At 44.8% G+C, this 24,135-nt stretch overlaps 1 protein-coding gene across 1 annotated transcript in view; it reads right to left on the bottom strand.

Annotated features, from left to right (window-relative positions):
* COL4A6 (collagen type IV alpha 6 chain) overlaps nucleotides 1-24,135 on the bottom strand; it is a 234,884-nt gene that overhangs the window by 76,555 nt on the left and 134,194 nt on the right. The window contains exons 4-9 of the mRNA XM_056858952.1: nucleotides 23,148-23,282; nucleotides 19,383-19,427; nucleotides 6,380-6,496; nucleotides 4,467-4,535; nucleotides 3,487-3,522; nucleotides 1,724-1,786 (exon numbers count right to left, since the gene is read on the bottom strand). Of these exons, the coding sequence (XP_056714930.1) occupies nucleotides 1,724-1,786; nucleotides 3,487-3,522; nucleotides 4,467-4,535; nucleotides 6,380-6,496; nucleotides 19,383-19,427; nucleotides 23,148-23,282 (465 nt within the window). The remainder of the gene's footprint in view (nucleotides 1-1,723; nucleotides 1,787-3,486; nucleotides 3,523-4,466; nucleotides 4,536-6,379; nucleotides 6,497-19,382; nucleotides 19,428-23,147; nucleotides 23,283-24,135) is intronic.

The raw sequence follows: 24,135 nt of genomic DNA, 5'->3' as shown, positions 1-24,135 counted from the left end.
GGAAGGAGTTTCCATATCTATGAAAATCCTTTTGTTTGCAATCTGACGGATCAAAACTGGACTTTGGGTTGGATCCAACCAGTTTTTCCACTAGTGAAAAAGGAGGAAGGGGTCCCCTTTGACCACCAAAAAGGCTGTGTTTGGGATCATGGGACCTGCAAGGACAAAAGCCTCATGAAATGGGGGCCACAATAAAGAGGGGATTTGGCCAAGATTGAGCAAAAAAAAAAAGATGGCTTGATCCAGCTCTTTCTTTAGATTCTAGAAGGGATACCTGTGGACTGGTGGAGGGCATAGTAAGGAAGCTCTCCTTAGGAATGTTAAGGCCAGCGTGTTGGTTACCTTTGGATGTAGGATGGTTCATAAGGTTACCTTCTGGTGCTGGGGCTAAGCCTTTGGTCTAGGGCTAGACTGGAGTGGTGTGCAATGTTCTGAACCGGCATAAACACAGGAAGGCTTTACACACATCTCATAAATGCACTTCACAAGTTCTCTGTGAGACGCCAATAACCTCTTTAGAATATCCAGCATATTCTATCACGTTCTGCCCAATCTCCAGGTGGGGAGCAAAGCTAGGCTGGACCTGCATGAAGGAATGATCCCTGTAGGAGAAGGTTGTTGATCTAGGGAATCAGCCACAGTGGTTTGTGTGGCCAGTTGTATGAATTGTGAGAACTATGGCTTGTGTGGCCAGTGAAGGGCCATTAGAACTACCCTGAGCTGGGTTGAGGGCCTCAACCAAACGGGGGTGGATGGAGGGAACATGTATAATAGACTCCGAGGACAGTGCCAGATAAGTGTCTGCCTCTTTGAACACGTGACTCTGCCTTATACTGAAACAGACCATTGCTCCATCAAGGTCAGTATTGTCTACTCAGATGGGCACTGGCTCTCTAGGGCCTCAGGTAGAGGTCTTTCAAATTGCCTATCACATGATACTTTCAACTGGAGACTGAACCTGGGACCTTCTGCATGCCAAGCAGATGCTCTGATTCTGAGCTACAGTCCCTTCCACTCCCTCAGACAGAAAACAGAAGAAACAACTGTGAATCTTGCAGTTCTGATTCTAGCTTTGCTGTTCTTTTGGTCTTTAAGGAGGCATCCTCATCTTTAAGCACTGAAGACCCAGAGATCTGAGCTGCTACTGATGTGATCAGCAACCACTGGATACTAACTGATCGAAGGGACAGAGAAATCTAATTGAACCCACAATAGTTCTACTGGCAATAGCGGAGGCCCGTTTACCTTCAATAGTCTGCGTAAAGGTCTCACTCAGATAAAGGAAATATATCAATTTGAGTGAAGCCTGGAAAACTCAGACTTCACACTTTTGGAGGGGAAAGTAGATTCAGAGCCCACCAGAGAATCCTTGTAAACTGTAGCTTAGCTAAAACTTTAGTGATTAGAGGTATGAAATCCTGGCAATGGAAGAGGCTATAAAAGGAATGGGGTAGGGAACGAATTGCCCTCTGCTGACCACTCCCCTTTCCTTCCTCCAGTACCCATGAGCAGCAGTTTCCCCTAGAGAAACTTGTTTAATAATGTGAATTATCTGTCACTAATTTTAGTAAAAAGTGTACGCCACTTTAGTACCACATTTATAAATTCTACGCATGGAAAATGATGACTATATCACATGTATCAATAAAGGTTACAGTAACAAATCTCCATCTTTCCCCAGTGCAATTTCCCACAAGAACAGCAAACGGAAGGACTGGTTTACCGGAAAGCCGGGTGGCCCGACTGGGCCAGCAGGGCCTGCTGGACCTGGGCGGCCAATCAGACCCTGTAACGAGAAGCATTTGTAGTCACTGGAAAATACACACACATTAGCACCAACCCCGGCCTTGCTTGAGATGGCTACTAACATGGAGGCTACTTGAGGAAAGCACCAACAGAGAGATGGTGACGATTTATTCATGGATTTGCTCATGGAGGAAAGGGCTACTAGTCAAAATGGATACTAGTCATGATGCACACCTATTCTCTCCAGGATCAGAGGAGCATGTCTAATACATTAGGTGCTGTGGAACACAGGCAGGATGGTGCTGATGCAGTTATCTTGTTTGTGGGCTTCCTGGAGGCACCAGGCTGGCCACTGTGTGAGCAGACTGCTGGACTTGATGGGCCTTCGTCTGATCCAGCAGGGCCTTTCTTAGGGTTTCTTGGAGTAAGGTTGCCAGTTCCGGGTTGGGAAACACCTGGATATTTTGTGGGTGGAACCTGAGGAGGGCAGGATTTGGCGAGGGGAGTAGGGTTGCCAGCTCTAGGTTGGGAAACACCTGGAGATTTTGGGGGTGGAGACTGAGGAGGGTGGGGTTTGGGGAGGGGAGGGGTATAATGCCATAGAGTCCACCTCCCAAAGCGGCCATTTTCTCCAGGTGAACTGATCTCGGTCACCTGGAGATCAGTTGTAATAGCGGGAGATCTCCAGCTACTACCTGGAGGTTAGTAACCCTGGGGCGGTAACAGAAAGAATGGGTAAATGTGACTAAATACAGTTTTATATACTTAAAAATTGGTTATAATTGGGAATAATTTTTACTGTTTTGGTACGGTAGCTGCCGTTTATTCAGTTTCATCCACTCTTTGCTAAGAACATAAGAACACAAGAAAGGCCCTGCTGGATCAGGCCAAGGCCCATCAAGTCCAGCAGTCTGTTCACACAGTGGCCAACCAGGTGCCTCTAGGAAGCCACAAACAAGATGAGTGCAGCAGCACCATCCTGCCTGTGTTCCACCGCACCCAAAATAATAGGCATGCTCCTCTGATACTAGAGAGAATAAGCCGAGGGGTGGCTGTGTAAAGTTCAACAGCATGCCCAGAACTCTCTGAGCCCTGACTGCTAGCACACTGTTCTTGTAAGTGCTTTTGGTGATGCATTAAACGTCAGTGCGCATAGAGTTCCACATGCATTATCAGTCATGAGCTGTCCTTCATGTGATATCAATAACCGCAGTTCAGTGCACACAACTACTACAGTTGTGAGAAGTGGCCCATAGCTGCCTCAAATATTTACAGTTTGGGGGATTACAATATAGTATTTACTCCTATACAAGACTCATTTTTTTCCAGGTATGCCATAAAAAAGAGGGGATTATCACCTTAATATTGTTAATTTCATTTTAATTCTTTTGCTATATATATGGAGCTGATTTCGTATCAAAATAAAGATTGATTGAAAAAAAAGAGATTATAAATAAGGATGAAAAAAAGGGGATTGTCTTACATTTGCATATAAGTGACAATTACGTCCAGTAAAAAAATGTTTTGGTGCCTAACATTTTTTAAGGGGGTCATCTTACAGTCAGGGTCACTTTCCTTTCCAGTAAATATGGTACTTTCTTATTTTCAAAATAATACCGTAACTATGAGACAGCTAGCGTAAATAAGTACGTATTTGTATAGTCTTTGGTTCTCTTAATTGATGGTTTGACAAAATGAACCAAAAAATACCAAGCTGTACTGTAAGAAAAACAAACTTACAACGTCACCATTCAATCCAGGAAGGCCACTTTCTCCCTAAAATAAATAAATAATTGCCTTTAATTAAATAGAGAGTACCCTTGCAGGCTGCTATTATTTTGGAAACCAAACTGGTCAACAGTGAGCTTAGGTCACTGTCAGCAGGGAAAATATTTGCCACTGAGCTTAAAGGTTCATGATGCTGTGAAAGCCACTGCTTTGTTGGCCTTAGTCTCTACCCCCGGGGTCCCCAACCTTTTTGAGCCTGCGGGCACATTTGGAGTTCTGACACAGCACCATGGGTGCAGCAACAAAATGGCTGCCACAAAACGGCTGCTGCCCAAGGCGAAGCCAGCCACAGAACGATTGCCACGACTTAACTTCAGTAACACAGCGTAGATCCTTGTGGTGTGGTGGCAGCTGCTGCCAAAGAAACATTTTTTAAAAATCAACACAGACAATCAAATCTCTAATAGCCAATCAGAAACCTTGCTGGGAAAAAGTCCTACCTGGCCCCACTCACTTCCTAAAAATACTTGGTAGGGGCAAGAAAAGGTGTCAGAGGATGCCATGGTACCCACGGGCACCACATTAGGGACCCCTTTGGTCTGTAACCAGCCCACCTGTTCAGCAGAACTCAAAGATGTCTGGAAAATGCTTGTCTGGGAAGTGTTTCAGAATTACAAAGCAGCATTTCAACGGGTGGGAATTCAAACACTTCCTGATTTGAGCTTGGAGACTGCTGGTGCACAGATTCCCAACAGGAAAGTATGGGTCCAGCGAGCTACAAACCTTAGGCAATACTCCCATGCATAAGCGATCTTAGTGACCATAATGGGACAACACTGAGAAAGGCCTGAGAAGGCAATATAAATTCTGAGCAGGTTTGTACTGGAGCAGATAGTCCTTAAGAGCTCCTGGTCACAGGCCCAACCAAAATACACAGTTTGGATGTTATTCCTGGTATGAATTTCTTTTTTAAAACCTGAAAAATGTCTTACCTTAATTCCTTTAAAAACTCCCTGGACAAATGAAGGTTCTCCTTTGGGACCCTTTGGGCCAGGACGACCCTGAATTAAAACAAAATACAAGAACAGCATGCTTCTCTCTCTATCAAAATAAACCGGCAAATCTGAGCAGAATAACATTTTAATGGTTCTGAAGCCAATGCCAAAGTTTACGCTAATTTTAATGGAACCCCCCTCTGTCATCCTAATATATTCCATACTATTTCATATCTCATAAACATTCCGAGGACATTTATGTGGTTCTGTCTCTCTTGGATGCTCTATTCAGCCATCAAGCAAAACAACAGGGTAGAAAAGCTCAACTAATGTGTGGGGTGATACCTGAATTAGCAAACCATAGTTAGGGACATCACTTTGCCTCCAGAGGACACTGCCTCATGAAAATGGGGGCCAACTTATGAAGCTAAGAGGGAGGCAAAGCCCCCAAGTGGCTCCAACTATGATGTGGTTAGAAACCTAAACCATGAATTGAGTTCTGAACCCCTGTAAGAGCAAAACATGACTTGGCCATATACTGAGCTCAGATATGGCATAAAATCCCTTCTCCCAATACTCTTCTTCTGTGTTCATTGACCCTTCCCCTGAACCCTCCCCACCAACAGTCTTCATCCGCAACTGCAATTAAGTCTATTGACAAAGAAACTGCAAACACATTGCAGTGGAAAACATGGGTATGCCATTAGTGTTTCTTACCACAAATGCAAATGCATAAAAGCATGGAAATAAAATCTTTAAATGCTCGGCTTGCCAACCTCCAGGTGGGGCCTGGTGATCTCCTGGAATTACAACCAATTTTCAGACCTTGAAGATTAGCTCCCCTGGAGAAAATGGCTGCTTTGGAGGGTGGTTTCTATGGCATTATACCCTGCTGAGATCTCTCCCCTTCCCAAACCCCACCCACCCCAGGCTTTACCCCATAATCTCCAAGAATTTCCCAAACTGGAGCTGGCAAACCAATTAAACAGCCACTTACATGTGTCTGGGCAGCTATGAATGGTACCCGTGGATCTCCTTGCTTTTCTCCCCCCTCTCTAATTCCCTCCCTGTGTTAAACTTAGACTGCAAATTTATTTGCTTATGCTTATGTTATCCATTAATGGATAACAAGGGTCATCTGCTCTGTACTGAAGCGACTGAAAACAATGGACATGGGTTTAAATAGGGAGGCATGGCCTCCTCAAGTATTTTCATACTTATTAGAAAATCTTGGAAGCCACAAAGCTTGGCTCTTCTGAAATGTGTGTTTGTTCACAGAGTTATGGAAAGCAACAATAAATTGTTTGCTGCAATAAATCCCCCCCATAGGATTTCATGTTCATGCAAACACACCCGTTCACTTGGGAACTAATCCACCTCGGAGCCAACCTACTCTATTGTGTACACTCCAGCCACATTGGTGGGGCCTATTATGGAGGTCCTTCCCACGTAAGTATCTCACCCTTGTGGTTGGAACAGTCACACGCATTCCACTACAGGGCAGGGCAGCAAAATGGGGTTATCAGTTCCCAAAACAGGATGTGCGAGATACACACACAGAGAGACATTAGTTGTACAGCACAAAACACAGGACCAAGTGGCTAGTTTAAGAACACATGAAGCTATGAAGACAGACCATACAGTCCAAGGCTGAAATCCAGCTAACAGGGAGATCTTAATGCAGGGGTGTCAAACATAAGGCCCAAGGGCCGGATCCAGCCCGCAAGCCAGCCGCCTCCCTCCACCCTCAATCTGGGCTCGTGAGGCATAGCCCGGCCAAGTGACATTTAAGTCATATCTGGGCCTTGAAACAATTGAATTTGACACCCCTGTCTTAATGGGCTCAGGCTGAAAGCGATCTTTCCCAGACCTGCTACTTTAAGCAAATCTAAGCATTTATTACAACATACCTGTGGACCCTGCCCGCCAGGAAATCCATCTGGTCCTAGGACACCAGGACTCCCAATGGTACCATTACAGCCATCCAGGCCAGGTAGACCTCGGCGTCCTGGCTGGCCAGGGTGTCCCTGGATTGGGGGAGAGGGGAAGAGAAAGGCATGCATTAAAATGAGCATTGTTTTTAAAAGTCTGTGAGCATGAAATCAATAAAATGGACAAATAACAATTCAACTTTGAGTTCTCCAAAAACTAAAATGAGCAAGGAAGCAATGATGCCCTGACCTGGATGGTCTATGCTAACCCAATTTCATCAGATCTCTCAATTTAAGCAGGGTTGGCCCTAGTTAGTACTTTGATGGGAGACCACCAAGGAAGGCTCTGCAGAGAAAGGCAATGACAAAACACCTTGTTCATCTCTTACCTGGAAAACCCCATGAGTGGTCACCATGAGTCAGCTGTGACTTGATGACACTTTACACACACAAGCTACAATAAAAAAATAGTACATGTGCCTTGATTCAGAAACCCAAATGTAGCTTTTTGGCCTCGATAATACTCAATGGTGCCCCTACTGTGGCTTATAATTAAACTGTATGAATGGCCTACAGCCAGGGTTAGATGTGGGAATGGGGGGGGGGGAGAATGTCTGGAGAGATTCCATTAAGAAAGAGACAAGACAAGGTTATCCCCTTGCCCCTTTATTGTTTGTTTTATATATAAGAGATTTACCAGCTCAACTACAAATGATTAGTTTTCAACATCATCCCATATTGGATGATAATAAAATCTCAGTTCTGTTGTATGCAGATGATATGACGCTTTTGTTGTGGACAGCATGTGGGTTGTGCAAATTAATCCCTAGTTTAGAGGAATATTGTGAAAATGAGCATTTGATCATAAATGCCCAGAAGATTAAGGTAGTAGTGTTTAGTCAGAAGAAAAAGATACCAGATGTTGTCTTGGAAGGGGAAGGGCCAAGAGACTGAACAGTTAGACAACTTTGTCTATTTGGGCATTTTGTTTAATGCCAGATTGAACTGGAACTACCATATAAGATACTAAATGGCACAAGCAGAATGGGGCAAGTCAAAAGGAATGTATGTGCCATTCTGCCTTCTCTGCTGAAATCTACATGGCAGCCTTTGAGTAGGGCAAGCCTCGCTGAGCAGATGCCAAAGCTCAAGAGGCTTGGATGGGTGCCACGCCAGCCAGCCATGGCACAGCAGCATCCACCACTCAGCATCTTGCACTGCACTCTTGCTGCCTGAGAAGGGCCCCTCTGGGGAGACTGAGTCCTTTCCAAGCCTGTTTGGGTAAGCAAGGAGTTAGCAGCAAGAACAGCCGAGGTCACCACTCCCCCCCCCCGTGTGACAATGGTTGCAGCCACTCAGAGCAGGTTTCAGGTTCTGGGGGCCCTGTCTGCACATCACCAACCCCCACTGATGCTTCCCTTTCCATCACCCCACCTGTGTGCGCCCCACATGCCTGTGCATCCTTCTCCTGCTTGCAAGCCCTCCTATCGCCCAGGCTCAGTTGCCTGCACAACTTTTTCCCCAACAGCACTGGCCATTGCATGCAGCTGGGAGTACTGTTGCCACAGCCAATGGGATCACCACTACTGTGCACCAAGAACATTAGCACATAAGAAAAGCTCTGCTGGATCAGACCAAGGCCCGTCAAGTCCAGCAGTCTGATTACACAGTGGCCAACCAGGTGCCTGTAGGAAGCCCCCAACCAAGATGACTGCAGCAGCGTTTTCCTGCCTGTGTTCCACAGCAACTAATATAATAGACATGCTCCTCTGACCCTGGAGAGAATAGCATTCATTTTGACTAGAAGCCACATGCTCTTCCTCAGTGACACTGGGCAGCTGGGAATGTGGGTGGTGGAGCACTTCAAGCAAACAGATGGGGACGGGCATGCAGACGGATGGCAAGGGGAGTGTGTGGGTGGGGGTCAGTGGCAGTGCCCCCCCCCAGAATACCTGGGCCTTGGCAAGTGCCCCACCTCAGAGTATGCTTGTGCTGGCCCTGCAGCTGCTTCTAGTGACAACAGAAGTCTGTTTTCATCCTCCGCCTGTACAAGAAGGGGGCAACTGGATGGAGGAGGAGGTGATGCATGTTGAAAGGGGGGATCAGAAGACATCCTGACCAGCCCCCCCAGCCCCCAAATCTGGAGCAAGTCTTGCTAGGGATACAAGAGCTCCATCAGAACTCCCCTGCTTCTGAGAAACATATGTTGGCACATGTACAAGAAAAGAGGCAAGATATTTAATCTTGACTGGAAAAAAGATTTAAAAGGGGTGCAAAATTGCAATTGGGCATTTAAATATTCTTTGCAAGTGCTGACAATTTTTACATAACAACCAAGAAACTCATATCGATGTTCTGCAAAAGGGAATCATGCCTGCAGGTGGCAGTAGTTTCCAGAAGGCTAGCTAACCCCTGTGCATTTGGAACTTCAGTATAAAAATGATGCAGTCCTTTCTTGAAGGTAATCTACAAAAACAGGCTCGGTATAAAGGCATTTGAGAGCCAGCGTGGTATAGTGGTTAAAATGTTGGACTACAATCTGGGAAACCCAGGTTGGAATCCCCACTCTGCCTTGGAAACTTGCTGGGTGACCTTGGGCCAGTCACACACTCCCAGCCTCAACCAGGGGTTGGAGACCTCCAAAGAATACCAATGGCGTGACACGGAGGCAGGCCATGGCAAACCACCTCTGAACATCTCTTGCCAAAAAATAAGTAAAGGCATTTAAAAAGAGCCAGTCATTCTGGGTTACTTCAGTATCCTACAAACCATATAAAATGCTCAACAACAATCTCAATGGTATATTGCTTCCAGTAGACAGTCATCACCTGTGTGATTTGCCCCAAGAGGCAAATTGTGGAAATGAGTCATGGTCTGACCTTAAAATCACTTCAACCGCAGGGCTGGAGAGACCTGAAAAGTACTCCAGGGGGAATCCATTGCCAAACAGGCATGGCATGGCTTGACCATATTTCCCTTGGCCTCTCTCCTGGCCAAGAAGTCGACTGCGCATACCACCTGCAGGGCCACACCTGTATTGTGCTGCATTTTACATCTTTCTTTACCCCTGTGCAAATTGGTGCAGAGGTCAAGCTGGGATTCATACTTTAAATGCATGAGGCTGTTCAAATGTGTGCGGTCAACTTTCATGGCATTCTTCATGGCAGATAAATCATCTTGTGCAGCACCTTGCAATTCCAACCCCCATCCGTACCAATGAAAACAAGCATATGGGCTGAGAGCTGGTATTCAAAACTTCAATGTAAAAATTGTGTCATAAAAAGTAGGTATTAAATATCTTCCTAATACTGCAACAGTTGAAGATGTGGTCACAAACGAACAAAAAGAAAGAAATGGCAGTTAAACAAACAGGCCTTGCTTAGGGCAAGCATGTACAGATGTGCTTTCGCTTTTCTAAGCCACACCATAGGTAGTGCAGTCCGAAACATGCATAATCAGAAGTAAACCTACATTCAATGGGGCTGAGTTCCTCATAGGTGCATTTCTCCTTCCCTTACAGCTTGCCAAGTGATGACACACATGAAATACACATTCAGGGGATTCAGGCAAGCAACAATGGCAGAACAACATTTAATATATTTCATTCGGATAAAGAAGGGGTGGTACTATATATTAGAATTGCTCGAGGATTCTCCACTAACTATGCTAGACTGACATTGACAAAATAACATCTTATTTACCTGAATACAGAAATGACCAGCATGTTAGGCGTCTGGGGCCACCAAAGCAAGCATTATATATAAGTCCAGTGTAACTTTAAGGACTAACAGCTTTTATTCCAGTGTGGGATTTCATGAGTCATGATTTCATGAGCTCCTGTCTTCAGACGCATCTTGGAAGGAAATCATTATATACACATTTGTAAGGAAAATTACAGAAGAGGAGGTGTTGGAGCAGAGAGAGGTGCAGTGCAAATGCCTTTCCAATCTTAAATCCGCATTGTGTGTTTGTCAGGCTGTGTGCCAGCATGGAACTTGGAATCAGCAGACATCAAATAACACCAGGAATCCTGGATCTCACAAGGGTCATAGATCAATTCAGATGATATGTATCAGGTGCATAAGCAACATTAAGCCAACCTTCAAACTTAGGTCAAAACAGACATCATTTTAGGACATTTATGACAATGCTCCAATGGCAGTACTGAGCCAGGAAAGATAAGGGGAAACATTGAAGTATGTTAGGAAATTTTTTAAATAAATATGTAAACAAAAGGTCCCACATTATGGGATCCAGAGGAATCTCAGTTAACAAGATGTGGTTAATAGAAAATTTGTTCACCACAGCTAGAATGTTAACAGCCGTGGCATGAAAACAGGAGAAGCACCAGATATTAAGAAATGGCTAAGGAAAGTATGGTACACTATGTTAATGGGGAAAATATTGGCACAAAGGAAGTTCTGGGATGGAGACAGATATGCACAAGGTAAGTTTGTACAAGTCTGGTCTCTCTTCGTTACTTTTAGGAATAGAAATAAATCTAAAGAATTAGTCAAAAAAGAGATACTGAACCTTATTTAGACTGTCAAATCTTATCGCAAGGAAATTGTAATATGTTAGGTATTATGTAGTCTCATGTACTGAATATTATGAAATAAACAGAGTATTAATAAAAAGCCCTGACTGGCATGGATTTTCAGCCAGGGCTGGTGTTCCAGCACAAGCCCAGCAGAGCCATTGATGTTCTAGCTCAACAGTTCCTAACTTGTAATCCACTATCGCCTTCATACACAAAATTATCATTCAACGCCCTCAAATCTATCCAAATGCATATATGTCACCTTTCCCACCAACCATAGTGGCTCAAGGCAGCTTACAAAAGAATTTTGACCTACAGGTAACAGAGAATTAAAATCAATAATCAGACAAGCAAAAACGCAGCTAGACAAGTTTCCTTCAAAGTACCTTCCTCCTTAAGAGCCCCGTGGTGCAGAGTGGTAAATTGCAGTACTGCAGTCAATAGCTCTGCTCACAATCTGAGTTTGATCCCGACAGAAGTCGGTTTCAGGTAGCTGAATCAAGGTTGACTAAGCCTTCCATCCTTCCAATGTCATTTAAATTAGTACCCAGCTTGCTGGGGGTAAAGTGTAGACAACCGGGGAAGGCAATAACATACTCTGTCTAGTAATTGTCATGATGTGACGTTACCCCATGGGTCAGTAATGACCAGGTGCTTGCACAAGGGACTACCTTTACCTTATGATGTTACCTGCAAAATGGGTGGCTAAAATCAACAGACTCACATTTCTGGCAGATGACAGACAGCACAGGGGCTTCACTCCTTGGGGAGGGCATTCCACAATGCAAGAACTATTACAAAAAAGTGACCCCATGTTGTGGATAAGTGGCAGCAGAAAGGGAGGGGAAGCTGCCTTGGGAGGGTCTGAGATAGGGAAGAGACTCATAAGTAAGCAAGTAAAAAGGCAGGACATCAAAACAGTGCTCCAGAAAATTCAAGCTTGTTTATATTGGTGTATTTTTGACAGACACGTATGAAATGCAGATGTAATGCACACATTTAGTCAACTCCTTCAAGTTAAATTTGCTTCCTACTTCTCCTGTGCCACTTTTAAAAAAGGCCTGAAGGAGAACCTGGGATGTTATAATCGGGGCGGGGTGAGCATCATAAAAGATCTGCTGGATTTCAGAAGCAACTGCAAATGGGAGAAAGGGGCTACTTAAAATCCTGAATGTCCATTTGCCTCCAAAAGTTCTGCATGGCCCTCCCTCAGATTTTCAGATTGCTTCTGAGGGGCTGGGGAGGAAAGGTGGTATGGTATAGTCCAATCTTGTCAGATCTCAGAAGCTAAGCAGGGCTGGTACTTGGAAGGGAGACCTCCAAGGAAGACTCTGCAGAGGAAGGCAATGGCAAACCACCTCTGCTTCTCACTTGCCTTGAAAGCCCCTTACTGGGTTTGCCATAAGTTGATTGCGACTTGTTGTACGTTCGAGGGACTGTATAGGCCTCCATAAAGAATGACCTTATCTGACCAGCTCAGAAAATGGTATCTTGAACCATTTCAGAAGCACTTAATCACATAAATTTAACAAACTACATCTGAAAATGTCCCGAGCTTTTTAATAGCTATTAGAATGCAGAGGTTTCATTATTTGACAAGCAGGAAAATGACACAGATGGACAAAAGCTACTGCTTGCTATCAGGCCATAGTTCAGTGGTAAAGCTCATGTCTTAAACACTAAAGATCCTGGAATCAATCCTCAACATCTCCAGTTACAGAATTTCAGAAACCAGGACAGGGAAAGACCTCAGCCTGAGATCTCAGAAAGCCACTGCCACTCACTGTAGACAAGTCATGGGCCAACAACCCAACTCTACGTAAACAACAGTGCATACCTAATAAGCCCTGCTTTGGTTGCCCCTGACATCTGAGGCTAGAAGGGTGGTTACCCGAGAAAGGGCTTTCTTGGTTGTGGCACCAAACTTTGGAACTCCCTCCCCAGGAAGATTCTTTCGCCTCCTTCTATCAATGTCTTCCGCTAGTGGGTGAAGACTTTGTTTCTTTTGGCATACTCTCAATAGCGGTTATTGGCCCTCCTCCCTGGTTCTGGTGTTGTTTATGTGTATTTAATTATTTTATCATTGTAAATGTTGTTTCTAATAGTGCAAATGTTTTAATGTTTTTATGTTCACCACCATGGGGACTCTGATCAGGTAGGAAAGGCAACATAAAAATGCTTTAAACAAACAAAAGTTCCACTGAGCTCAGTGGAGATTACTCCCAAGTTAAGGTGCTTAGGATTGCGGCCTAAAGAAACTGCATGTGTTCAAGTGCTGATTGAGGAGGTTCCCCCACAAAAAAAAATTGACTTATTTTCACAGTCTGTCCAGTCTGAATCAACACAGTGACTGGTCAAATATGTCACTTGTGTGGTAACCAAGCTCCAGAGTGACAATGTGTGGTTGGGTTATGTTTCTGAACCCAGCCTGCAGAAAGAATCCCAATGCCTCCGCCAGTGTGCTGAAGTTATAGGTAACAAAGGTAAAGGTAGTCCCCAGTGCTTGCACCGGGTCATTACTGACCCCTTGGGTGATGTCACATCACAACGTTTTCTAGGCAGACTTTTGTTGACAGGGTGGTTTGCCATTGCCTTCCACAGTCATCTACACTTTACCCCCAGCAAGCTAGGTACTCATTTTACCAACCTCGGAAGGATGGAAGGCTGAGTCAACCTTGAGCTGGCTACCTGAAACCAACTTCCATCGGGATCAAACTCAGGTTGTGAGCAGAGCTTTTGACTGCAGTACTGCAGATTACCACTCTGCGTCACGGGGCTCCTTATAACATGTGCTAATTCAAGCGATAGTGATAAAAAAAGTTGCACTGATTTGGCAAACGCCTCCGTCCCTCCATTGTCTGAATCAGACCTCAACGGCACAAATTAGGACAGAACTGCCAATATCCAGCACACACTAAATCTTCCCCCATTGACCTCTTCTTTTAAAGTTAATCCTTTAAAGTGGGGTGGGGGAGCCTAAAACTGTAATCTGTTTGCTAACTTGCTTGTCTTTGGTTCAGCAGTAAAGTATCTTACGTCAACATGCCAGCCTGTAACAAAACACAGCATTGGCCTGTGATGGTTCAAAGCAAACACACGGGATTCTTCATCCACATACTTATCTCATCTCAATTTATAGCCTGAAGGCATCAGATAACTCCTGGAGACGAGCCTATTATGTAGAAATGAGAATTGCACATGTCTGCAAGCAAAGACTTGGAAGCTGTATAACAAAAGAGATAACCAGTATTGATAGTTTAAGGGACACACTATCTTCTCCTTTTTCATCAGTGTAAACATCCTGCAGTGACTTGTTTAACTTTCAGGAACAAAAGGCTGGGTCCCACGGATCTATTCCTCTAACAGTAGTGCTTCTGCTGATGCATAACTTTAAACTCTTCCACCAATGGAAGAGCCTCTTAAAAGAGCGCAAGGGTTTTTGAGCAGGAAGAAAGAACTAATGCTGGAGGAACGGATGACCACCATCTGGCCACAGATGCTCATACTCAGAGAAGGTGAGACACACAAAAGCAGCTTTGAGCTTACATAATAGCATCAGTCATTGCTGCAGATTGATTTACACATCATAGCTCTCTGTGCATTTAATGGTGAGGTCTGTCTATGCACGCAGCAATGGTGGCATCGCCTCATTTTAAACTTCAGGAAAGCAGGGGAAATCACTTTTTAAAAAACATGCTCCCCTACATTAAAAATACCAGCAAACAGAAAACCAGAGTCCCTCTCTCTGCTATCATAGCTTTCTTTCGCAGAGTGTTTAAAGAAAACATCTGGCGAGAACATTAAAAATTATATCCTCTACCTGGAGCCTAAAGTGACTATCGTAGAACTGACATGCTCATACAGTGTAGGCCCAGCCTAAGTGTTCAAGAACTATGACTTAGGCATTACTATGGGCTGCTTGTTTCTTTCAATTGTCTGGTCATATGGTCACTGTGATGTAGGAAGAGAGAATTCATGCAATCGTGAAATAGCAGCTTCTGGCCCTGGAAATTTTCGTTACATCACCACGACGATAAAATGACTTTGGGAATGATTCTAAAAATACTTTTATCACTGGGCAAAGGACTAGGCACCAACAGATCAATCCTGCATGAAGACTATAAGGCCTCACAGAGGAAATATTTAGGGACCACTACAATTTGGACAAAGGGAATTAGCCACAGGCTCCTATACAACACTGAAGCTACCTTATCCTGAGTCAGGTCATTGGTCTATCAAAGTCAGTACTGTCCACTGACTGGCAGCAGCTCTCCAGGGTCTCAGGTATGGGATGCTAGCCTCCAGGTGGGACCTGGGAATCCTCTGGGATTACAACTCATTTCCAGACTACAAAGATAGGTTCCCCTGGAGAAAGCAGATGCTCTGGAGGGTAGACTCAATGGCTGAGTTCCCAGTCCTCCCCAGGTTCCACCCCCAAATCTCTAGGAGTTTCCCAACCTGGAGCTGGTGACCCTACTCTCCACCCCCTGTCTGGTGACCCTCCCCTGTCCTCCCCTGAGAATCCTAGTCTCAGAGCCAAGCTACACAATACATTCTGGGCAACTTGGACCTGACTTGTTAAAAAACATGATGTGTAGTTCATCACTCAGGTTGAGGTTGTTCACAACACCTACTAGATCCTGTATACCGGAAATGCCAGGGTCAGAGCCTGGGACCTTCTGCATGCAAAGCAGATACTCTACCATGGATTGAAGTCTGGGAGAACATGTGAAAATGAAGCTGTTTTCATTACATTCCCTGGCATCACAAGGCAGGTGACGTCCTTCCCTAACACTGAGGCTTCACAATGGGTAGCCGTGTTAGTCTGTTAGAAAAGAGCAAGAGTCCAGTAGCACATTAAAGACCAACAAAATTTCTGGCAGAATATGAGCTTTCATGAGCCACAGCTCACTGAGGCTTCAGGGGGGAAAAGCTGCTTTTTAAAATTGGAGATGTGTAGTGTAAAGGGCGAATCCTCTGGGAGATCATAAGAAAACTTGAAGGAGGAGGGATAAGAGATTTAAGCACGGATGAACGCAAGCTTAACTGAATAAGCAACTTTTATATGGTCTGAAAGCCAAGGAGCATCTCCAGTGATTGTCAGGCCTTGCCTTTAAGCTATATATTTTTTTAAAAAGGAAAAGAAAAGAAAAAGTGCAGGGCTGACAGAAGCCATTCCATGTCCTATCTCACCAAAATGTTTCCATCCAGTCAGCCTTGTATATTCAGCTGAAACAGTATAAATCGTATATCTTGCTTTCCAGCCTCGTTCCATGGGAAAAACTAAACATCTGCAGCAGGATGGGTGTTTTTTTTTTTTTTTTAAAGGTCCGTTTCTCCAGTATGCCTGTGGTTAACCATTAATAAACACAGGCGGTTGCTGCTCCGGCTGCCAAGAGGTTTCATCGACTCAGCTGCAACAACACGGGAAGCCAGCGACTCACCTGATGATCAACATTTCCAACATGACCTCCGGTGGCCTCTCCCCTCCCCAGTGCCAAAACTCTGCAGTCCCTTGAGTACTGATCCCATATGGCTCCAGTTGCAAACATGATTCATCCCTACTCTTGGGAATGGGATTGCATTGAATGTATATGAGCAACGAGAACTGCTATGCTCTCTATGGGGATTTTTTTTTTATTACAGCAAATGCCAAACAGAAACGTTTGGATTCTGCACCCCCTTCCAGTTCTGCATTTATGGTACAATCCAATTGTCGTGGGACGGTTTATCATATAATTTGCTCTTCGAGAGGAATGAAAGCTCTTTTACCACCCACCTAAGATGGAAAACAGATCACATACTGACATGAATGAGAAACTTTGCTCCCAATTTGCAGCTCCAGTATAGGTGCAAAACACGAAGAGGCTGATGGAGGGTGACTGCTCACAGAGAACAACTATGTCCCCAGGTTATGAATTACTGCATTTTCTGGAACCTCATCAGAAAGCAGAGAACAAACTGCTCTTATATTCCCATTAGTAAGAGATAATATTGTTCTAAAAGTTTCAAGGATGGCTGCAGTAAAAATACATTTCAAATGAAGCAGAGACAGAGAACAGAAAGTGATATATGCCAAGGATTATGCCATTGGGAAGAGTTAAGAATGGCAGCAAAAGATGAGCCAGAAATTTTTTTTTATCAAAACAAACCTCCCAAAAGATTTTAATCATCAACTCTAAGAAAAAGAAGTTGAAGAGGAAGAGTTGGTTTTTATATACTGACTTTCTCTACCACTTAAGGAAGAATCAAGCCAGCTTACAATCACCTTCCTTTCCCCTCCCCCGAACAGATACCCTGTGAGGTAGGTGGGGCTGAGAGATCTCTAAGAGAACTGTGACTAGCCCAAGGTCACCCAGCTGGCTTCATGTGTAGGAGTGGGGAAACCAATCTGGTTCACCAGATTAGTGTCCGCCGCTCATGTGGAGGAGTGGGGAATCAAACCCAGTTCTCCACAGCTCCAAACCACCGCTCTTAACCACTACGCAACGCTGGCTCTCCCTATCTGCTACAAATGATAAGGGAAGGAACTATAGGCTGGAGAATCTGAGAACTGTTCGCCAGAGAACCCATCAGACTGAAAGGGGGGGAGATCCAACCCCATACAACACAGAGGTGATAATAGGGTTGCCAGGTCCCTCTTCCCCATCAGCGGGAAATTTTGGGGGTGAGGCCTGAGGAGGGTGGGGTTTGGGGAGGGGAGGGACTTCAATGCCATAGAGTCCAATGGCCAAAGCAGCCACTTTCTCCAGGTTAACTGATCTCTATTGGCTGGAGATCAGTTGTAATAGCAGGAGATCTTCTGCTATTTCCTGGAGGTTAAGTATACAATACAAAAAGGGGAGTGGAACCTGGAACCCTTTTTGTATATATGTGTGTATTACCTGGAGGTTGGCAACCCTAGGTGGTAAGGAGGTTAACTTGTTTAGTAGCCAGGTGATGACCTGATGGGAAAGAAGTGCCCTGACCAGGCAACCTGAGGCAAGAGGCGACAGTTGCCTCCACCAAGGAACCCTGGAGACACAGCCTACGAACAGGGGGAAGGGCCGAGGCAGAAAACAGAGATGTCTTCACAGTGACATAGCAGCTGAAGAGGGGTGACTCTAGGCCTAAGGAACTAGGCCTGAGGAAACCTGGAGGAAGAGTCCTGGAAGGCTGAGAGGAAGCAAAGATTGAGTTGATGCAGCGAGGGGCAGGCAGGCAGGCCTGGGGAGGATCAGCCCACAGCAATGAGCAGGCTATGAGGCTCTTCCTGGGAAGGGCAAGAAGGAACTGGAGTGCTTGTCAGTCCCTTCCTCTCATATTCTGAGGACCAGCAGAGACAAGTAACCACCTTGGGAGCTGTTATGAATGAAAGGCGCTCTATCAATACGTGTGAATAAAGTGGGTCCTCTGGGTCCTATCCGTGGGAAGAGCCCCTTACACAGTCCATCCAAAGGTGAGGTCCAGTCTTCCGAGCCCATGGACGTCAATGGACTTAGAAGGGTGTGATCCTGTTTAGTCAGTCTCCCAGGCCCTGAAGAGGGGTTTAAAAAACTGTGGCCAACAGTTTTCCATACTAAAAGGAAGAGGCTGTTCTTGCAAAAGGAAACAGATCAAACCATGTAACAGATATATCTGGAATGCTCGGTGGACTGGTGTTTGCTTTCCAGCAAAAAACCTCTCTCAACCTTTCCGCTGGAAACCTCTTGTCGCTAGAGAAACCAGGAATCGAACCTTAGGCCTTCTGAATGCAAAGTATTGGGTTTTAATTCCAGTTTTGTCTAATTTGTGATTTCCTTCAGAGTGACTGTTTCATTGCCAAGCTCAATGTGAAAACTATTGCCTACTGAGACAGCCAGCGTAGTGTAGTGGTTAAGAGGGATGGACTCTAATCTGGAGAACCGGGTTTGATTCCCCACACCTCCACATGAACGGCAGACTCTCAGCTGGTGAACCGGGTTGGTTTCCCCACTCCTCCACATGAAGCCAGCTGGGTGACCTTGGGTCAGTCACAGTTCTCTCAAAACTCTCTCAACTCCATCTAGGTGTCTGTTGTGGGGAGAGGAAGGGAAGGTGTCTGTTGTGGGGAGAGGAAGGGAAGGAGATTGTATGCCGGTTTGATTCTCCTTAAAAGGTAGTGAAAATGGGCATATAAAAACCAACTCTTCTTCTTCTTGTGAAACCTGTATCATCTACAATTCATTCTTTGGGTTCCTATGCCCAACACACCACCTACTCCAGTTATACAAATTTCAGGTAGGCCAGTCAGTGTTTTGTCATTTCTTTCCCCATTTCAGACACATCATAGAAATAATACAAATAATTTGAATGCAGTTGTTTTACCAAGACTTGTCCTTGAAGAAACAGGTTAAGATAAGTTGACCTGCTATCCAGTATTTAAAAAAATCAAATGAAAGCAATATTTCCAAATTCTTATTTTAAATACAAAACAAGACTTACTGGAACTCCATATATTCCTTGAAATCCAGGAACTCCCATTGGGCCCTAAAATACCAAAAATAATGTTGTTAAGGTTTTACCCATGGTAGCTGCATATTTGATCCATATCAGCAAGATATACTAGAACAGAACAGGTAGAGTGCCTTCAGATATCTTACTGAACTGTGGTTAACTAAAAATGTGCACAAATCCAGCTTGATTAAACAACTCTCCAAGATAATTAAACAAAACCTCCAAGACAGAACAAATACAGCCCAAACCTAACCTGCCCACTCATAAAACATCACTGCGAAAAAGCTCCACCTGGCACGTCTTCTTAAACAGTTTCGCTCATATTTTCTGTGAACTCTTCTGGTCGATTTAACTCACTGGGTACAATTCTGAACTCTACATTTATATGATCAGTACCCAACATGTGCATACTCAGGGATGGGAGAAAGCAGGAGGCATTAGCCGGGGTGGGGAGAGCTGAGTTGGGTAGAAAGGGTATTGTTCCCGCAACCCCACTTGACCTTTGCCCTTATGTCTTCCCCTCCATTCCTCCAATGGAGCAGGTTAGTGAGAAACAGCCTGTTCTCTAGTTGGGTCTTTGTGCTCCACCACTCAGCTGATCTCCATCATCAAACTCATTATAGGTGCTTGGCTTGGGGGGGGGGGGAGAATAAAGCAAGCCATGATCCATGTTCCAGATCAAGTTCAAGGTATTGGTGCTTACCTTTAAAGCCCTAAACCAGGGGTGTCAAACTCAATTGTTACGAGGGCCGAATATAACACAAATGTCACTTGGTCGGGTCAGGCCATGCCTCACCAGGCCAGATCAAAAGTGGGAGGTGGAGGTGGCTGCCTTGGCTGGCTCACAGGTCAGATAAGAGCTCTCAAGGGGCCAGATCCAGCCTTCGGGCCTTATGTCTGACACCTCTGCCCTAAACAGTCTGGGACCGTCATATTTGCGGGATCGCCTCTTCCGTTATACCCCTCCCCAAAAGAACTTTGAGCTCTTTTTCTGACAATCTCCTGGTTATCCCTGGCCCAAAGATCTCTCCCAGTTCTGGAGGGCCTGTAATACAGAGATGTTTCGCCAGGCCTACGGTTGAGGGCAGCAACAGGTTTGCATCGATGGCACTCTGTTCACAGGCCTGGACCTTTACGCTTCCCTTCCGCTTGCTTCTCTCTTCCAGTCTCTTCCCCCAGCCTCCTCCTTTCTTTGTTTTAACCAGGCTGGGTTTTGTTGTTATTCCCTCATGCTGTCTGCATGACAATCTAAACGTTTCAGTATTGGGGGTCGACAGATAAGGCGCCATTATTTTACAGTTTTTTGTCCCTGGCTCTGGCCTGATGGAACGCTTTGTCTGGTGACATCAGGGCCCTGTGGGACCTTAAAGAGTTTTGCAGGGCCTATAAGACAGAGCTATTAAGCCAGGCCTATAGCTGAAGGCAGCCAAGGATGTATCATCTGCTGGCCTCCCTATTCCGCCCCCCCTTCTGTATTATATGGTGGATTCCACCAGACGGGGTGGCCTGCCTATCTACTTGGTCAAGTCGTAGGGTTGCCAGGTCCCTCTTCGCCACCAGTGGGAGATTTTGGGGGCGGAGTCTGAGGAGGGCCGGGTTTGAGGAGGGGAGGGACTTCAATGCCATAGAGTCCAGTTGCCAAAGCGGCCATTTTCTCCAGGTGAACTGATCTCTATCAGCTGGAGATCAGTTGTAATAGCAGGAGATCTCCAGCTAGTACCTGGAGGTTGATCAAATAAACAGTAGTAGGCAAAAGTAAACAAGCAAAAATAGCAAGTGCAATCAATGTATTACCCAAATGTAACGAGATAAACAAGCAACGCTAAGCAACCAAGGTTACAAAGCAAGTAGGTAGAACCAATAACTTAGTAGTAATAAATATGCAAAAGTTCATATAAAGCATATAGTTGCGTTTCTGGTCAATTTCATGTTCTTCGGACAACGGAGGTGGTGGTAACGCGGCTCCGGAAGTATTCCAGCGCTTTCGCTACACGAGGTAGCTTCATCAGCCACGAGGGCTTAATTGTACAATTCCTAGGATAAATTTGGAGCTCCCAAACGGGCTGCTAGCAGAAAATTCATACGTGGTGAGGATAAATTTGGAGCTCCCATCTTGAGACTTGCCTGTTTTTAGCTAAAATGTTATTGTTTTTAATTTTTTATGGCTGATATACATTTTAAATGATGTGACCTGCCCTGAGCCTGGCCTCAGCCGGGGAGGGCTGGCCAGAAATCGAAATAAATAAATAAATATGATGATGATGACAATAATGATAATAATAATTATTTGACCCCATCTTAGACCAAGGCCACCAGAGCCTCTGGTTATAAGCTTTGAGGTAGGGACTAGCTGAATGTTTAGCTAATCCCCCTACTTGAACTCATTTAAAGGAGATAGTATTAGACTGAGAGGAGGGGAGCATGCATTTTGTAAGAGCAACCCAATTATGGCAAGCTTGGGAAGGTCAGTTTCACCCATGCATTAAGTTTAAACAAAGACAAGGATGATTACCCCACTCCCCGCTCTGCCAGAACCCTTAATTTCCTTCCTCAGTCATCCATCCTCAGCCTGAATTTGGAAACAGGATGCAAATAATGCAGGATATCCCTAATAAACCTTTATTGCACATGAAACAGGGATGTTAGGTTGTGGTCATTTTCAGTATGCATGGGGAGGGGGCGGGGAATATCCCAGCAGTACATTCATTTTCACCAATCTGTTTTAGCTGCAATCAGGAGTAATATCAAGGTTTTTAATATCACAAAGGCTGCCATAATCAAAGGAACAGCTGCTTTGGATAATTCTACTGTCCCATTATGTCAAGACTTTTGATTCCAGCCGTACCAGCTGATCAAGAGGAAAATCCACGAAACAAAATCCTGCATCACAACAGAACATCAGAGTTCCTTTCTGCTTGTGAGCAGAAAGGCAACTGCCGTGCTATGGCCCATGTATGACTTGTACAATAACCTGCACAGAAGTTAGTTTCAATCTGGAGCAGGGGCAGAGAAAAGAGAAAGCAACTGAGGTTCAGAGCCCCATTACTTCATCTCTCCCAGAAGATGAACTACTTCCAGAAAGCAAGCAACCTTCAATGATTACAAGACTCAAAGCAGTGACTGAAAACCAGACAATGTTCATGAGAAATTCATGTTCTTCTGTGGGTGAGGGAGGAGTTGTGGAAGATCCTGCTAGCCAGCAGCAGATCAAGAACATCTTACTGAATTTGATCTCCTCTCTACTCACAGGTATCCAAGGCCTGGGAGTGCCCAAAGGGCACCCGCCAAAGGGCTCTTGTCCTACAGCCCTTGAGAGTCGTAGGCTAGAGCTGGGTGGCAGATCAGTTTTCAGACCTGCTTGGAACTCAGAAACCATTCCGTTTGTTTCTGCTGTATCTTTTTTCTGGATTGTTAGCCACTTTGAGTCTCCAATTGGGGGGTATGTGAGAGATAAATAAATAAATAAAAATGCACATGGCCTTTGGTGCAAAAGATCCTGGTAAAAGTTAAAAGCCACATAGTTCAGGATGCTTAACACATAATCCTTCAATGACCACTGGATCAAGCACACCTACTTGGGGGATAATCTACCAACAGAAACTTCCACGTCAGCTTCAAATTATACCCAGGGGTTCTTGGGGAAGCCAAAAAAACCCTAAACACTATTTTCATGTGCTTAACATACTGTATGACTGAAAACAGCACCACAGCAGCAAGACAGTCGGTCAGCCTAGGAGGCATGGATGAACTCACCTTATCTCCCTTTGGTCCAGCAGAACCCGGGGCACCTGGCCTCCCTCTCTCCCCTTTTGGCCCTCTCAAGCCTTCTGATCCGGCAAATCCCGGGGCACCTGTCGGTCCTTGGCTTCCAATTGGTCCTGGTTGACCCTAGGAGCAAAGAATAAATCAGGGTTTTTAAAAAAAGAGTGCACTGGGTCCCCCCTCCCAAATCATCGCAGGAGACAAATGACACATTTACTAGAATTATTAAGCAACTGGAACCTGTAAAGAGATAGTGGAAGAACCAAAGACAACTCACAGAATGCAGGAGAACAGTGTTATTGGCTGAATTCAGATGCAACAACAAATCATGGTTTGTTGTTACAGGAACAAACCTTAGAAACCTTCTACTTGTTGACCCATGCAAAATGCTATTATAACTAGTTTTCAACCATGAATTGCTTTGCTATTCTCCATTTGAGACACTACTTACTTTCCAAATTAAAAACAGGCAGAAGACACAAAGACACATTAAAAAGTAGAGAAGCAGAAAGGTGCTTCCTGCTTAGCACTCCAACTAGCAGTTATCAGGATTGGTTTTGTCCTTCAAAGCTGTACATGTTTTGGGACCAGGGCATCTGAAACACCATCTTTTCCCATATGTTCCTTAAGATTGCAGGGAGAGGCCCTCCTGACTATCCCACCAGTCAAAGAAGCTTGTCTGGTGGGCACATTTGAAAGGGCCTTTTCCATGGCAGCCCCACAATTATGAAACAACCTCCACAGGGAGGTGCACCTGACCCCCTCACTGTCAGTCTTCAGGAGGCAGTTGAAGATGGTTTTATTTAGGATTGCACTTGATTTGTTTACAGTCCTAATTTTTACATTGTGACTTTTTAATAGGTTTTTATAATTGTGGTTTTTATTGTGTTTGTTATAATAATAAATGTGGAGCAGTTGGGAATCCAATCCGGTTTTCCAGATCAGACTCCACTGCTCCATGGCTATGGAGGGCTATGAA

The sequence above is a fragment of the Euleptes europaea genome, chromosome 13, assembly GCF_029931775.1.
Source record: "Euleptes europaea isolate rEulEur1 chromosome 13, rEulEur1.hap1, whole genome shotgun sequence".
NCBI lineage: Eukaryota > Metazoa > Chordata > Lepidosauria > Squamata > Sphaerodactylidae > Euleptes > Euleptes europaea.
This window is presented reverse-complemented; position numbering and strand designations above follow the sequence as displayed.